Source organism: Hyperoodon ampullatus (genome assembly GCF_949752795.1).
Source record: "Hyperoodon ampullatus genome assembly, chromosome: 9".
NCBI lineage: Eukaryota > Metazoa > Chordata > Mammalia > Artiodactyla > Ziphiidae > Hyperoodon > Hyperoodon ampullatus.
Window position 1 is genome coordinate 21,368,015 of NC_136922.1, and position 18,460 is coordinate 21,386,474.

The 18,460-nt window shown below is 39.1% G+C and overlaps 1 protein-coding gene across 3 annotated transcripts in view; it reads left to right on the forward strand.

The window, feature by feature from the left end:
* Nucleotides 1-18,460, forward strand: part of HECW1 (HECT, C2 and WW domain containing E3 ubiquitin protein ligase 1) — a gene marked incomplete at both ends in the record, with an annotated part of 620,984 nt that overhangs the window by 451,077 nt on the left and 151,447 nt on the right. For all 3 annotated transcript variants that reach the window (XM_079711607.1, XM_079711606.1, XM_079711608.1), the window contains one exon: nt 8,159-8,328. In XM_079711607.1, the coding sequence (XP_079567733.1) occupies nt 8,159-8,328 (170 nt within the window). The remainder of the gene's footprint in view (nt 1-8,158; nt 8,329-18,460) is intronic.

The window sequence follows — 18,460 nt, forward strand, 5'->3', positions numbered from 1 at the left end:
CAGACCCTTGACCTAAATAAAATCTCACATGAAATCCAGTTGGTAAAACAGATTAAAAACTGAGCTGCTCAAAAAAGTACACTTGTGGAAAGATCAGTGAAATCCAAAAAAAACCTGTCATTTAGTTAATCATAATTAGTTAATAGTTAAGAGTAATTTAGTTTATTTTTTAGTTTTCATCATGTACCTTATTTCTATAACCTGTTAACAGTAAGGGAAACAGGGTAGACTCTTCTTTGAATCTAAAATAATTTCAAAATTAAAACTATAAAGAAAAACTGAGTTGCTCTGGCTAAAATGATATACAGAGTTCAGAGCCCCATGCACTCAATTTCACCCTAAGTGGTCTTTGTGAAGACACAGTGGCATGAAACTGTAGGACACAGAACTGTTCAGCACAGTTTGAAAACTATTGCTTAGCTTATTATCAAACCAACAAATATTGTAGGCCATAAATATCAGAGATCTGAGATCACAGAAATGAAGTTCATGAGTGTCCTTGGGAGATGGACGGTCACCTGAGGCTTTTCATGTCTAAGTGAGCCCCCAGTAAAGCAAACGTGTGTCTAAAAATCCATTGATAAGTGGTAATAACAAGGTTAATATACAAAAGGTCAGTCTCTTTCCTATATACCAGCAATGAACAAATGGAATTTAAGTTAAAAACGCAATACCATTTACATTAGCACCTCCCCAAAATGAAATACTTAGGTATAAATCTAACAAAATGTTGATATGTACAAGATGTTTATAGGGAAAACTACAAAACTCTAATGAATTAAATCAAAGAACGAAATAAATGGAGATATATTCCATGTTCATGGATGGGAAGACTTAATATTGTAAATATGTCAGGTCTTCCCAAACTAATCTATAGAATCAATGCAATCCCAATCAAAACTCCAGCAAGTCATTTTGTGAATTCTGACAAACTGATTCTAAAATTTATAATGAGAGGCAAAAGACCCAGAATAGCCAACACAATGTTGAGGAGAATATCAAAGTTGGAGGACTGATGCTACACAACTTCAAGACTTACTATAAAGCTGCAGTAATCAAGACAGTGTGGTACTTGTGAAAAAAAGAAAAAAAACAGAAAAATAGATAAATGAAATAGACTAGAGAGCCCAGAAATAGACCCCCATATAGTCAGCTGATCTTTGAAATATGAGCAGAGACAGTACAGTTGAGCAAAATAGTCCCTTCCACAAGTGGTGCTGGAACAACTGGACATCCACATGCAAAAAAAAAATGAATCTAGACACAGACCTTATACCCTTCACAAAAATTAACTCAAAGTGGATCATAGACCTAAATGTAAAACACAAAACTATAAAACTCCTAGAAGATAACATAGGAGAAAACCTAGATGACCTTGGGTAGGGTGGGGCCTTTTTAGATACAACACCAAAGACACAATGCATGAAAAAAAATTGATAAGATGGACTTCATTAAAATTAAAAACTTCTGTTCTGCAAAAGACAATGTCAAGGAAATGAGAAGGCAAGCCACAGACTCAGAGAAAATATTTGCAAAAGACACATCTGATAAAGGAAAGTTAATCCAAAATATACAAAGAACTCTTAAAACTCAACAATTTGAAAACAAACAACCCAGTTGAAAAATGGGCCAAAGATCTTATGATCTTGTCAGACATCTCACCAAAGAAGCTATACAGATGGCAAGTAATCATATGAAACGGTACTCCACATCATATGCCATTAGGGAAATGCAAATTAAAACAACGACTAGATACCAGCTATGTACCTATTGGAATAGCTAAAATCCAGAACACTGAAAACACCAAATGCTGGTGAGGACGTGGAGCAAAAGGAACTCACATTTATTGCTGGTAGGAATGCAAAATGGCACAGACACTCTGGAACACAGTTTGGTAGTTTCTTTCAAAACTAAACATTCTCTTACCGCATGACGCCATGATCACATTCCTTGGAAATTACCCATATGGAGTAATTTTCATACAAAAACTGAACACAGATGTTTATAGCAGCTTTATTTATGATTGCCAAAACTTGGGAGCCATCAAGATGTCTTCCAGTAGCTGAATGGATAAATAAACCATGGTACATTCAGATAATGGAATATTATTTGGTGCTAAAAAGAAATGAGCTATCAGGCCATGAAAAGACATGGAGGAATCTTGAACGCATGTTACTCACTGAAAAAAGCCAATCTGCAAAGGCTACGTACTGTATGATTTCAACTATATCACACTCTGGAAAAGGTAAAACTATGGAGATGATAAAAAGATCAGTGGTTGCTGGGAGATAGGGGAAGGAGAGATGAATAGGCAGAGAACAGAGGATTTTTAGGGCAGTGAAAATACTCTGTATGATACAGTAATTATGGATACATGTCATAATGCATTTGTCAATGCCCAGAGAGTGTACAATGCCAAGAGTGAATTGTAATGTAAACGATGGATTTTGGGAAAAGAAGTAAAGTATCTCTCAACTGTGATTATGATGTGTCAATGTGGGCTCATCAGTTATAACCAATGTACCACTCTGGTAGGGGATGTTGATAGTGGGGGAGGCGATGCATATGTGGGCAGGCAGTATATGGGAAAATCTCTGTACTTCCTTTTAATTTTGCTATGAATCTACAGCCACTCTAAAAAAAATTAAGTTTTAAAAGAAACCCACTGACAACATTAGCATGTGTCTGTCTAGGTTTAAGAAGAAAAGAAAAAAGAAGAAACAATACTTTTGTATTACTAGGACAGAAAACTAACAACTCCTGATTTGTCATTCTTATGTTCCCATTGAAATGCTTGATAACAATTATTTGTACAAACCTTCAGAAACAGTAGAAACAAGGAAAACTACTCTACTGTCTGCCAGAAATGAAGAATTTTCACTAACCAAAGCTCACTAAAATCCTAAAGCCTAAGAGGGATGCCATACAGGATGGACAGCATGGGGCTGGGGAAGGAGATGAAATATCCATTCACTGGTTCCCATTTTGGCTCTACCATGTAGACATGGGCTCACAGACTCACCACAGGAAAGGAAACCACATCCCCCCCCCACCACCAGCTTGGTTCAAAAAGCTACTTTATAAGGTGATCAGGATGGACTCATCACCTACAGCCCCCAATATATCATTTTTCTTACACTTATCTCAAGGAAAAAATTGCCAGCAATGAAATGTGACTGGAGATGTAAAATTAGCAACTAAAGAAGCAAGCCTGGAATGGTCATGGAAATATAATACTTAGTAGTTGAATATGTATATGTTTAATTCACTACATCTGTGAAGGAAAAATAAAAGTAAATACTGCTTAAAGTAGCATAATAAATTCCATGCCTCAAAGAAAGATGAGATAAAAAGATCATCAAATCTACAAAGCCCACAAAGTATCAAAAAGTTGACTAGATGCTGGTCATCTCCAGGTGTAAAAGTAGGGACGAGGATTCCAATAGCATCTCGTTGGACAACCAAACTAACTAAAGATGGACAATACCAGGGGTACACAACCTACTCATGGATAAAGAATAGACATTGTAGCTTGAAGAATGTGTGGAGAATAGATTGTACCTTAAAAAAAAAAAACGTTGAAGGACATAACACTCAAGTGGAATAAGACAAGTATTTTGTGGCAAATATCTGCTCAAGAGAAATAAGGGATTTATCACTTGTCTGCTTGTACTCTCTATAAAATACAGGAAAGTGCAGGACCTATTAAGTAAGAGGTCTAGGATGAAGAAAAATGGTAAGGGATTTCTTTGAAGTTCTTTGAAGCTAAAAGAAAGTCAAGTGTATCTGTTTGCTGTTGCTGCTGTAATAAACTACCACAAAGTTAGTGGCCTGAAACAAAACATGTATTCACTCAGTTCTGGAGATCAGAATTCCAAAATGAATCTTAAGGGACTAAAATCAGGGTGTTGATAGGCAGGGCTGGTACTCTTCTGGGGTCTCCTGAGAAGAATCCACTCCTCATCTCTTTCAGGTTCTAGAGTCTACCTGCATGTTTTGGTTCGTGGCTGCATCACTCCAATCTCTGCTCTGTTGTCACATCACTTTCTCCTCATTTTGCCCCTCCTTCCTCCATTTTATAAAGACTCTTATAATTACATTGGGCCTAACTGGATAATCCAGGCTAATCTCTCCATCTCAATAAAGATCCTTCACCACATCTGCAAAGTCCCTTTTACCATGTAAGGTGACATATTCACAGGTTCCAGGGATTAGGTTATGGTCATCTGTGAGGGACCATTTTTCTGTCTATCATAGTCAAGGAGAGATTTAAAATAAATTCTAAAAGGTGCAATCACAGAATTCAAAGTGAGCTTTGAGAGCTTTTAGAAAGCAGTAAGAGCATACTCACCACTACAGAATTAGAATCAATGATATGGTAGACTGACTTGAGATTCACTCCTAGAAAACATAGAAGGGTCAGACATAAAAAGGATAAGGAAGTAAAAAGATGGATGACATATACAGAGCCAATACATAGATATTTAATGCTTTTGATGAAATGATCAGAACAAATTGAAAGGAAATAATAGGAGAAAGGTTTCTTGAGTTGAATGTGATTTTGAATCTTTAAGTTAGACTATAAGGTGCTAAGAAAAAAAATGTATGTACAGAGACCAACATCTAGACAAATGCCAATTTTTTTAAAGAAATTTTCAAATGCAGACACAGTAGACATCTGAGTGGAAAAAGCATGATACTTACAAAAGAATAAACCTCATGTTAATCTCAGACTTGTCTTCTTATCATACAGAATGCTAAAATCATGAAACAAAGGCTACAGAGTTTTAAGGGTAGCATGTTTTAGCCGAAGATTTCTGTGCCCACCAGGTTGTCATTTATGTAAGAAGGCAAGAGAAACACATTCTCAGGTTTGCTAGGGCTCAAAGAACTTCACCTTTGCATCTTATCTGAAAGTAATATGTGAACATCCACGCCAGCATACAGAGAGATAAATTTAAGAAAACTCAAGAACTGGAGATGCTGCATATAATTGGACTGCTTTTCTTTTTAGAATTTAAAATGAGAAATAACCAGAAAGATAGATCTCGGAATTGTCTCCTCTGGAAATTTTCCAGAATGGAGTAGCATGTCAAAGCAAGATTGTTGATGCAAATGCTTTACTTCTCAAATCTGTTTATATATTCAGTTTTTTACCACTCCTTGGTGGTAATAAATTTCCTGTGTAACTACTATCCCTTTAATTTTCAGTGAATTAACACTACAACCTTAAAAATCATAAATGCAAATATAGATTTTTTCACAAGTATTTGAGACAATTTAAATATTCAAAATTACCACGGAGCCAAATAATTAAATACTATATACTGTTCAAGAATTATGTATACAAAATGTTCTAAAAGACATGGGACATCCTTATGGTATAATCCAGGCAAAAGAAAAAATTTAGGGTACAAGTTTGTATATACAGTATGGTCGCAACTATGCAAAGAAAATTACTGAAAGGCAATAAAGAAAAAGTCTAGCAATGGTTGCCACTATGCAGTACAATTTGAAATAATTTTAAAATTCTGTTTCTTTTCCTTCTATGTTTAAAAAAGTTACAGTAGGCATCATGTTTATCATCAGAACAAAAAACAATGCAGGAAAAAATGGGGGGAAATTAAGTATTTTCCCATTAATATATCATTTACTGTTGGAAAATCACAAAACTCTGTGTTCTTATAGACATCCATTCCATTTCTTCATAGTTGAAGAAATTGAGGCCTGAAGAAGTTTTTTTCTAGAGTTACAAAGTTCAATAGAGAGTGTTCCAGAACTAAAATCTGGATATACTGATATACAGCCAAATGCTCTTTTAACTCCTAATTAACTCCTTATTGCAGCAGTTTTCAAACGTTTTTACTCCGTGAAACATATATTTTTATAAGTATACAAATTGAACTTAAACTATAAAAGCTCACTGAAGGGCATGAAAGGAGGCATGAAAAAGTGAAGAAACATATGTTCTTGAATAGGAAGTATTGTAAAGTTACCATTTTTCCCAAAATTAATCCATAGATTCAATGCAATTCCAATCAAAATCTCAATTTTTTGGAGGGGAACTGATTAAAAAATTAAAAGATTAATCCAGAAGAATAAATGTGTGACTGGTAAAGAAAGATGTTTTCTTTTGGGAAGAAAACAAGAACAATAAAGATAACTAGACTTATCAGGTATCAGATGTATGATAAAAACATTATGCAGATTTAGACAAGTTGTTTGATGGAAGAGAATTTTTTAAAAAGACCCATTTATGCTTGAAAATTTGACCTATGCCAAAGTTGTCATTTTTATAAAAAGGTAATATCACATAATGGTTATAAACACAGACTTTGGAATCAAAGAAGCAGGTTCAAATTTCATTCCTGACATTGACCAACTCTGAAGACCTGGTCAAGTTACTTAACTCAGAAACCTCTATTTTCTCTTGCTCAAATTAGGGATGTAATAACTCTCTTGTAGGGTTTGTGGTTACGATTAAATCAGATAATGTATTTGAAGGGCATAGAATGGTCCCCAGAATTTAGTAGCTAATCAGTAAATGACAGGCAGTAATGGTGGAGGTGATGAAGGTGATGATAGTCATTATTTTATGATGGGTAAATCTATGTCTGTCACACTCTGGGCCATATTCCCCAACACCACCCCCAGATTTGATGGTTTACTGGGAGAACTCAGCATGTAGTCATACTCGTGACTATAATCAATAGTCAGTTACATTGACTATAATCAATGTAATCAATTACATTGAAAAGATACACAGCAAATTGCGGAGGAAAAAGGTGCCTGAGATGAAGTTTGGAGGAAACCAGGCACAAGTTTCCACCAGTCCTCTCTCACTGGAGTCACACAGCTAGGGTTTATTTCTCCCAGCAACAAGTTGTGAAATACTATGAAATACTATATACCAGGGGAGCTCATTACAGACTCAAGAGCCCAAGGTTTTGATTGGGGGCTGGTCATACGGCCAAAGTACTCCTAGCACCTACCAAAATTCCAGACTCCCAGAAGAAAAACAGGTGTTCAGCATAAACCACATAGTTTGCACAGACACTTGAGGCACAGAGAGCCACTCTTATCAATTCTTTGCTCTTTTTTTTTACCATCTTTTTTTTTTTTTTTTTTTTTTTGGCGGTACACAGGCCTCTCACTGCTGTGGCCTCTCCCGTTGCAGAGCACAGGCTCCAGATGCACAGGCTCAGTGGCCATGGCTCACGGGCCTAGCCACTCCGCGGCATGTGGGATCTTCCCGGACCAGGGCACGAACCCTTGTCCCCTGCATCAGAAGGCGGACTCTCAACCACTGCGCCACCAGGGAAGCCCTCTTTGCTCTTTTAATCCTCACCTTTCTCTTTATTTCTTCTGATGCACTGTCTCCTTGCTCAGTGAAAATCATATTTATTGTGAGGCTAGAGCCCTTGTTTTTCTGTCTTCACTTTGAAGAAGTGGTTCCTGCTTCCCTGGTGGCACAGTGGTTAAGAATCCGCCTGCCAATGCAAGGGACTTGGGTTCGAGCACTGGTCCGGGAAGATCCCACATGCCTCGGAGCAACTAAGCCCGTGCGTCACAACTGCTGAGCCTGCACTCCAGAGCCCATGAGCCACAACTACTGAACCCATGTGCCACAACTACTGAGCCCATGCACCTAGAGCCCGTGCTCTGCAACAAGAGAAGCCAACGCAATGAGAAGCCCACGCACTGCAACAAAGACCCAGTGCAGCCAAAAATAAAATAAAATTCACCTGGACCCACTGAATTTTCCAAGTTGGATTTCCTCCCTCAGTGTGCACCAGGTTTCCCGAGGTGACCCTCAGCCCCTCACCCCAACCTGCCTGAGGAACGCCAGAAGCCCAGACCACTAGGGGCCAACGGTCCTCTCTTGAAAAGCATAGCGACCACTATGCCAGTCTTGACTTATTACAGGCACTTCTTAACCAAAACAATTTAATACAGTAAATGTTCATTTAAATCAGTAGATGTTCAGTGTAATGGGTTCTGGAGACATATCAGTCTATATTTGTAATGAGGTGGAAAATGGTCTAAAGTTTGAGAAACTTTTTACATGTTTCAGATGGACTCTTCTCCTTGTGTGAGGCCTAATATAATCTTTAACCTTGCTAAAACACATGAAATTAAAATATCCTCTGTTTTATAGATTTCCAGGCCATGGGGTTGAAGAAAGGGATGTTTTTCAACCCAGACCCTTACCTGAAGATTTCCATTCAGCCTGGGAAGCACAGCATCTTCCCTGCCCTCCCACACCACGGACAGGAGAGGCGATCCAAGATCATCAGCAACACCGTGAACCCCATCTGGCAGGCCGAGGTGAGTGCCCGGGCCCTGAAAAGGAGCTTAAGGGACAACAGAACGGTGGACCCTGAAGCCCACATGCTACTCCCTCCCTCCTTGGAGCCCCAAACTCTGCTGCTAAGTTCATGGTTCTCTTGGTCCTGGAAAGTCACCATGTTCTCTTTGGATTACAACTCCTAGAGATCTTGATTAGTCTCACAGCGTGGGACAATGAAACTATTCATTGCAGCTGCACTCAGTAGCCATACACAGTCAGCCTTCTGTATCTGCAGGTTCTGCATGTAGGGGTTCAACCAACCTCGGATGGAAACTATTTGGGGAAAAAAAAATTCCAGAAAGCAAAACTTGAATTTGCTGCACACAGGCACTATTTACCTAACATTACATTGTATTTTCCACTATTTACACAGCATTTACGCTGTATTAGATATTGTAAGGAATCTGGAGATAACGTAAAGCATACAGGAGGATGTGTGTAGGTTATATGCAAATTCTACGCCATTTTATGTAAGGGACTTGAGCATCCATGGATTTTGGTGTCCTCAGCGGGTACTGGAACAAGTCCCCCAACCTACCGAGGGACAACTATAATAGCCTCTTTCTCTGATCCTGAGCTTGCACCTGAAAGCAGGACAGGAGAAGGAAGTGATGTGTTTTAATCCAAGCATTCTCATTCTTCCCACGCGTGTGGTCCTTAAGCAAGAGTGCCAAATTTGGGCTTCCCTGGTGGCGCAGTGGTTGAGAGTCCGCCTGCCGATGCAGGGGACACAGGTTCGTGCCGCGGTCCGGGAGGATCCCACATGCCGCGGAGCGGCCGGGCCCGTGAGCCATGGCTGCTGAGCCTGCACGTCCGGAGCCTGTGCTCCGCAACGGGAGAGACCACAACAGTGAGAGGCCCGCGTACCGCAAAAAAAAAAAAAAAAAAAAAAAAAAAAAGAGTGCCAAATTTGAATTGTGTCCCTCTGGACCAGTTCCAGAGATTCTGAAACTGTCAGGTTTCCTAGGACAGGTAAATCAATAAGCCTTAAAATAACACTAAGATATGGGGTTGCATATTGTTTGATTTAAATAGACACGAAGGCTGATTCTTCATGCCATCTTTCTGGTTTACACAGTGCTAGGCAACTTGCTGGAGTTTCAGATAATTTGTTTTATCTGATACAGGCCCTTCTCCTCTCTTACGTGTGTCTCCACCACCAGGTGGGAGCTAGGAGGTTCCTCAACAAAGCCTCATCAGGCTCAGCCTCACAGTGACTAAGTCCTGTCCTAGAGAAACAGCAGAAAGTTGTCACACCCATTGACTGCCTAGCTCCCTGCTTTAGCTTGAGAGTATAACCTGCAAACTTCATGGCTTGGGAGACAGTGGGGTTTAGGGCATGGAAATGCCACAGTATATAATGTAGGGGTTAAAAGTACAGATTTGCAGTCACACAGACCTTGGTTCAAATCCCAGCTCGGCCAGTTGTATAACTTTGAGAAATCAGTTATCCTCAATCTGAGCATCAGATTATCCTCATCAGGCTGGTGCTGATGGAAATGTGTTACTACTACCCTGGGCACTCGCTTTGGGCAGGGTTCCTTCCTTTATTCTTCAAAGTAGCTCATATCTGATGCAGAACTTTCAAGCATCCTTGACAAGAAAGTGTAGATATTTGGGGCCAAAGCTTTTTCATTGTCTCTTAAATTATACCACCTACTTCCCAGGCTTAATTTAGCCTGGCCCAGGTTTTACAGAAGATCAACATTAGAGCTTTTAAGTGGCCATCAGGGAAATAGAGTTGTATTTGAACTTCTTACTACTTCGGTTATCAACGGACTCTAAAGCACCCACAGGACCGCTAGCATGGAATCATGAATCTTAAATTATTTGTTTCTTCAGTCCTGGCTGTTCTTGCCAATTATTTATGGACTTCTCACTCCATTCCTGGAGATAATACAAGATGCCACAGGAATTTATAGCACATGGAAAAAATAAAAAAAGAAGAAGCCTCTCCTGAAGAACTTTAGAGCAGTTTGTACTAAGACATTTAGTCATAAAGGTATTATAAGTCTCAGAGAACATTTATAAAATCCAGCACCATCAAAATATGTTTTGGCTAAAAATGTCAACTAGAATCCACTTTAAGTTCTGAAATTATTTCCGAATCTTTAGTTCAGATATACTTTGCTCTGCAAGGACACAGGCCAACTCTCCCTCTCCCTCTGCTCTTGACCTCCTTGTTCTTTCCAGTGTGCTGTGGCAAAGGTCAGCATCCTAAGATAAGTTTCACCACATGTCTCCCTGACAAAGCTCAGACTGAGGATAACTGATTTCTCAAGTTAAACAGCAAGTAACTGGCTGAGCTGTGATTTAAACCACAGCGTGGTTTGTGTGATTGCAAAGCTGTACTTTCAAACCCCTAAATTAGCTTACAGTGCCCAGAGCTCAAATGTGGGAGTCTCAGCCCCTAGGCAGAACATTCGAGGCCTCAATGACCCAGCATTGCTTACCACTTGTGTCAGTTAGGGATGCCTCAGGCTCTAAGCTAGAGGAAGCCTGGTCACCTGTGATATTTCTCACAAACCAGAAGTCCAGAGGGAGATGGTCCAGGCAGTGCAGCTACTGAGTACGGCCACCAGGGACCCAAGCTCTCTGGGTCTTGCCACTACACCTTAGCAGGTGGCTCTCATCTTCCTGTCTTAAAGCCTCAAACCCAAGTTCCAGGTAGGAAGAAAGCAAAAAGGCCAAAGAAGCTTTTCCCTTGAAAGGCTTTGAATTACTATCCTGTAAGAGAAGCCCTATTACCTATCACAGGACCTCACCTGGTTGGGAAAATCTAGTGTTTCGCTTCCCTGACTCTCTAGTCGGGAAGGCCGGGGACTAGACAGTTGAACATAGGTGTTGAATAAACCAGTTTATAGTGTCTGCAATGTGCTTCGGCTTTACTCTCCATCACCTTTTACCTCCAACATTACACTAAGACCACTCTTAGTAGCTGCTGTCCCCCAGTGCCCCTTGTGCTTTCACATGGCTGCATAAATTGTGTCTTTGCTTATATCTACCTAAACTGTACATCCTCAACTAATCCAACCAGAGATTCCAGTTCATCCATCAATTCTCAGCTAAAATACCACCTCCTACCTGGCACCCCATCCCAGGCCTCAGAAGGAAAGTGCTTCCTCCTCTTTGCTCCTTTGTCCAGACCTCTACGTAGTGTCTTCTATTTGCACAGCTGTCTTCCTCACGAGACTTTGAGCTCTTCAAGGAAAGGACTCACATCCAATTTATCTTGATACCGCCAGTTCCTGGACCTAATACTACTAGGTTCTATAGGGATTACTATGCCAAGCAGTGTTTGAAACATTTTATATAATTAACTCATTTCATCCTCACAACAACCCTATGAAATATGTACTATTATTATCCCATTGAAAGATGAGGAAACCAAGGCACAGAGAAGTTAAGTGAATTTCCCAAGGTCACACAGCTGATAAATGGCAGAACCAGAATTTGAACCAGTTCAGAGCCTGATACTGGTCAGTTTTGTGCACAGGTGGTTGTGAGTAAATTCTGGAGAAAGTATCCATAGCTTATATCAGATACTCAAAATGATCATTATACCTCCTCTTATTTCAGGTTAAAAAAAATCAGTTAAAATTGACAGCACTGTCATACAGAGTGACGTAAGTCAGAAAGAGAAAGACAAATACCGTATGCTGACACATATATATGGAATTTAAGAAGGAAAAAAATGTCATGAAGAACCTAGGGCTAAGACAGGAATAAAGACACAGACCTACTAGAGAATGGACTTGAGGATAGGGGGAGGGGGAAGGGTAAGCTGTGACAAAGCGAGAGAGAGGCATGGACATATATACACTACCAAACGTAAGGTAGATAGCTAGTGGGAAGCAGCCGCATAGCACAGGGAGATCAGCTCGGTGCTTCGTGACCGCCTGGAGGGGTGGGATAGGGAGGGTGGGAGGGAGACGCAAGAGGGAGGGGATATGGGAACATATGTATATGTATAACTGATTCCCTTTGTTATACAGCAGAAACTAACACACCATTGTTAAGCAATTATACTCCAATAAAGATGTAAAAAAAAAATTGACAGCATTGAGTGATAAGGCCAAAGGCAGTTATCAAAAGCTTAAATTGGTCTTTCTAGCTAATCACATGAGCCCCTCCTTCTGGAAGATAAGTTTGAAGGATAAATGAATTTTTTTTTAAATGGAGGAAAGCAAGGTGAAGTTCTCATGGCTGATTATTAATTCATTTAAGAAATATTTATTGTGCATGTACTCTGTAGTAGAAATGGAAGCAGCAGGAAGGACACAAAAATGATTGATAGATAAGACCCTGCAGGCTAGTGGAAGGAGAAAATACAATGAAATAAATGTCCTAATCAAGGTGTGGACAGGACGCTGGGAAGCACTGAGGGAAGATCTCACAGAGGGTGTGCTCTTGGACTTGGGTCTTGACAAGTGGCAGGATATTTGGGGGAGGGGGAGGGAATTCCAGGATGGAACAACATATGCAAAGGTACCAAGGCATCCACAGACACTTAGGGGACTGTTCAGAAATGTCATGTGGGTGGAGCTTGTGGTGTTCTCAGATAAGAGATGGCAACTGGGCTGGGCTTATGTCAATCATGCATATCTGGCGTGGTTTCCTGATTCCTTACAAATGGAAGCTAATGTTGGCTCTGGGGTCTCACATTGCACCGTAGTGAGTGAAATGAAGATTCCCTGTTCCTGCAAGATTCATGCAAGTCTTTAACTCTGTATGCAAGAAGGTAAATGAGAACTAAACTGTCCTGCTTTCCGTATTTGTTGATTAACATACCAAGGATGTTCAGTGAGAAATAATCGAAGTAGCCTGCACTTAAGAGCAAGAATACCCTTGAATGTATAGTTTAAATGCTCAATTTATTTCTTTGATTAATGTTGCATTAAGGTCTTACATGGTTTTTTTCAAATTTATTCAAGTTCAAACTGGAAACATTTTTGCTAATTAAAACATGATAAATCTGAGAAAAAATAAAGTTACTGTCAGAAGTTTTAAATGAGGAGGGAAAATGGAAAGAAATACATGTTAAACATAATGCAAACTAAAGAAATTTAAAAGAAGACTTCCATGGTGATTGATTTATCTCCTCATTTTTATTACTGTAATTAGAAACTGTTTTCACTCCGGGAACACTGTCCTTGACTTTTAGGTCTGTTTACTCTCCAGTATGGATATAATGAGCATTTATAAGATTATAGCTTCACAGAGAAGTTAAACAGAAACAGCAGCAACTAAAGTGTCTCGGTTATCTGTTCAGAGTGCTTATGTAGACTGTATATTTGTACCTCTAAGTAAAACAGGGAACTCCTAAAAGCAGAGTCTCAGAAACATCAAGCAGATCGAGAAAATATTAAAATCAGGCCTGGGGCCCTGGTGTATAGTAATCTCTACCCCATTCTCCCTGTCTCTGCCCTCAGAGCTGGGTGGATTAATCCCCATACATGCACTATCGGCTACTCCAGTCTGGTCATAAGATTAGAAGATTAGGTAGATAAGGCCTGGCCTTGTGGAACTTACATTAATGTGAGAAAAGCAAAACAAAATAAATAACAAGATAATTTCAATGGAAGACAAGTAACATGAAGGAACCATCACATCATAATATGATGTGTTTGATGGAAAAGAGCTGCCTTAGATAGCGGTGGTCCAAGAAGGCCTTTCTGAGTTGCTGTCATGTGAACTGAGAAGCCAGACATACAAAGACCTGGCTGGATGTGCATTTCAGACAGAGGAAGCAGCCAGTGTGAAGTCCTGCATATAACGAGTTTGGATGTCTAAGCAGGAAGGTTACGGTGGCTGGAGGATGGCAAGTGCGGAAGGGATGGGGTGGAGTCTAAGACGAAGTTGGAGAGAGAGGCAGGGACCAGCATCTTGTCAATTCTGGAAAGTGGTTTGGATTTTATTGTAAATGTGGTAAGAAGCCATTGGAGCAGGGAAGCATCACACTGATTAAAATTTTATAAAAATGGTCCTGCTGCTATGTGTGGATTGGATTATAAAGAGGCTAAGATGAAAGCAGTCGATTTCGCTTCTGGCTCTCATGGAGCAGCATGTTGGCACACTAACACAAAAACACCTAGAAAAGCCAGATAAAATACAAAACTTAAAAAATGGTGATGACATCTGAGAATGGTTTAAACAACCAGAACTCATGTAGTCAGGCTCCTGGAGAGAAAGGAATTGCAAGTGAGCCAGCTTTCTGCTACTACTTTTTAGAAGAGGGATAAGAAAGTAGGCAAAAAGCTACTGAAGGTCAAAGAGGAGTTTGCTGTAATCTCACAGTACTGAAAAGGCAAACTAGGAGTTCTGGATCCTCCAAGGAGGAGGTGGCCTAGAAAACCCCAGATTCTCACGTGGACCCCTGGCTAGCTAAGTACAAGATCAGGGCCAAGCTATGGTAGAAAACTTTAAGACAGCTCAGACAACTCAGTCCCTGATTAAATAAAATAATCTGACCCAATAACAATAAAAACAGACACATGGAGATTTATTATTGGAGTTATTAGACATAGATTTTAAATACTTTTTATGTGTTTTTAAACTTAAAAAGCTAGACATAAACAATAAAACAGTAACTATAAAATGCCCTAAATTAAAAATTAAGCAGGAAAAGCTCCTTAAAAATCTGACTCAAAGAAGAAATCACAACAAAAACTAGAAAATATTTTGAGCTAAATAACAATGAGCATATGACATATCTAAACTTGTGGGATGCAGCTAAATTAGAAAAGAAGAAGAGCTGAATATCAGTGTTCTGAGTTTCCATGTGAATAAGCTACAAAATTAAGAACAAATCAAACAAAAAGAGCAGAGGGGAGTATACTAGTATAATGAAGATAAGTGCAAAAATCACTGAATTAGAAAACAAATGCATAACAGAAAATTAACAAAAATCAAAATGTGTTCTTATATTTATTAAAAAGATAAGAGAATATTATAACATTTATGCTAATAAATTTGAATGGAAAATTCCTAGAGCACCATATCTTACTAAACTGATAGAAGAATAAACAGAAATGCTGAGTAGTCTTTTATCTCTTAAGGAAATTTAGTATGTAATTTAAAACATTTCTACAAGGAAATTCCTAGGACAAGGATTGTCACTATTGAATTCTCCCAAACATTTAATGAAATAACAATGATCTTGTAGAAATTCTTTCAAAGAAAAGCAAATTGTTTTAAGAGGTCAGCTTGTTTTATAAGACCAACAAAACTTTGATACCAAAATCTGACAAGGTCAATACAAAAAATGCAAATTACAGTCCAAGCTCTCTCATGAAAATCTGTGCAGTTATCCTAAATAAAACATTGGCTTATTGAATCCAGGAATATAAAAAGGCTAATACTTTACCAAATTGTGTTTATTCCAAGAATACAAATACTAAAAAAAATCAATCACTGTAGCAGTTTCTCTCTGGCACCAGTGAACTCATCATTTGCTGAACTCCAGCTGAACAAAAAAGGGAGTAACTAGTTGTCTATGCTATGGTTTATAACGGGCAGACTCCCCACAAATCTGCCAATGGTAAAACACCCAGGAAGCAATTAGACACAAGACTTGTTCACAAAAGTGTGCCAATGTTACCAGAAGTTCACCTAATTTCTAGTTCATGAACTTCCCTCCAGTATCTGGTATAATAACTGCTTAGGACTCCAACCAGATCTGCACTTCCAGATCACTGCTATTGATTTTTTGTTCAAAGTCACCAAGTTGTGTGCTCCACACAGCAAATGTGCCAAATGATAACCAGTTAGGAAAATCACATGTGGAGAATGTGCTTAAAAACTATTGATACCATAATGGTAAACATTTCATTCTCTAAAAAAAAAAAAAAAAAAAAAAAAACAGCAATCTTCCTGTTATTGGTAATTGTGAGTATCAGAATTTTTGTGTGTGTGTGTGGTATGCGGGCCTCTCACTGTTGTGGCCTCTCCCATTGCGGAGCACAGGCTCCGGACGCACAGGCTCAGCGGCCATGGCTCACGCGCCCAGCCGCTCCGCGGCATGTGGGATCTTCCCGGACCAGGGCACGAACCCGTGTCCCCTGCGTCGGCAGGCGGACCCTCAACCACTGCGCCACCAGGGAAGCCCAGAATTTTTTTTCTTAAGTATATAACTGCAAATAGGAAAAAAGTGCACAGACGCAGGCTTTGGCATTGTTTCTTTGATTTTTCAATTGTAGTTTTTTTGTTTGCTTTTTTTTGTCTCTAATATGCCTTTCATGATTATTTTTATCTTTATTATATTTATTAGGAGATAACTTACATAATAAATACAATTAATTACATACAAGTGAAAAAATGCATTCATTCAAAACAATTTGATGAGCTTTGACAATTTTAGATGCCCATGAAACCACACCACATTAAAGACACAGAACATTTCCATCGTTCCCAAAAGATTACTGGTACCATTTCACAGTTCCGACCTGATTTCATTCCTGGCCACTGTCAAATTCTGAACTATTTCTTTTATCATAATAGATTAGTTTGCATTTTATATGAATGGAATCCTACAGTATACATTCTTTTCTTTCTGGCTTCTTTTGCTCAGGATAATGTTTTTGTATTCATCTATGCTGTTGCATACATCAGTAGTTTGTTCCTTTTACTGCTGAGTACCATTCAGTTATATGGCTCTGCCATATATTGTTTCTCCACTCACCTGTTAATGGACATTCAGACTGTTTACAGATATTGACTATTGTGAACAAAGCTGCTGTGCACATGCAGGTACAGTCTTTGTCTCAGGAAATACCTAGGAGTGGAATGGCTGGATCATTTTGGTAGGTGAGAACTTGCCAAAAAGTTTTTTACAGTGCGATTGCACCAGTACACATTCCCACCAGCAGTGTTTGAGAGTTCTGATTGCTCTGCATCCTCATAAACACTTGGTATTCTCTTTTAATTTTAGCTCTTCTAATAGATGTGAAGTGGTAACTTACTGTGGTTTCACTTTGCATTTCTGTGACGACTAATGATATTGATCATCTTTTCATGTGCTTATTGGCCACTTGTATATCTTCTCTTAAGAAGTATTTGGAGATGTCTAACTTACTGAGATTTGAGAGTTCTTTATGTATTCTGATTCAAGTTCTTAGTCACACATATATTTTACACATATTTTCTCCCATTCTGTGCCTTGCCTTTTTGTTAATGGTGTCTTTCAAACAGGAAATGTTTTTTATTTTTATAAAACCCAGTTTATTAAGTAATTTTCTCTTATGATTCATGCTTTCTTCATTCTATCTAATAAATCTACCAAAGTTAGCAAAGATAACTACTAACTTTCCTCTAAGGGTTTCATAGTTTTAGCTTTTTTTTATATGCCTCTAGGATTCATTTCCAGTTAATTTTTGTGTATGGTATGATGTAAGGATTGATGTTCATTTCTTTCCATATGGATGTTGAGTGGTTCCAGTACCCTCTGTTGACAAGACTTTCCTCCTCCTTGGACTGTGTTGGTACCTTTACCAAATTTCCATTGAACAAATATGTGTGGGTCTGTTTCTGGGCTCTCTATTCTATTTCATTGAGCGATCTGTCTTTCATCATTATGACTCTGTCATGATTACTGTAGCTTTCTGGTAAATCTTGAAACCAGTAGTAAAAGTCTTTCAACTTTGTTCTTCATTTAAAAAGTTATTTCAGCAACTTTCGGTCTCTGGTTCCACATGTAAGGAACTTACAAGTTGCCAGTCCATCCTAACAATGATGAAAAGCTGAACAGACTGAAAAAATCAACATCTCTGCTCGGATTTATAAGAGAGAGGAGGACACAGAGTAAACTGGTCCCCAAGACTGAAGAGACAGAAAGGCAAATACAGGGAGTCATGGCTTTACCAGAGCAGAGACTCTCGGCAGAAACTACCACAGGAATCTGTGTCAGGGCAGGGAAACCCAAACTGTAATTCATGAATGGCTAGAGGCACATTGTGCACAATTTTGACAGTTAAAACTTCCAGGGGGATCCAGTTGTAGGGTGGAGATTTACAATATTGTGATATTTACCTCCAGGAGCCCGACTAGGTTCTCATAGTAAATATCAGAGAAAAATCCCCTCATGCTTCCAGCACGGGGAGGGGACAAGGAACC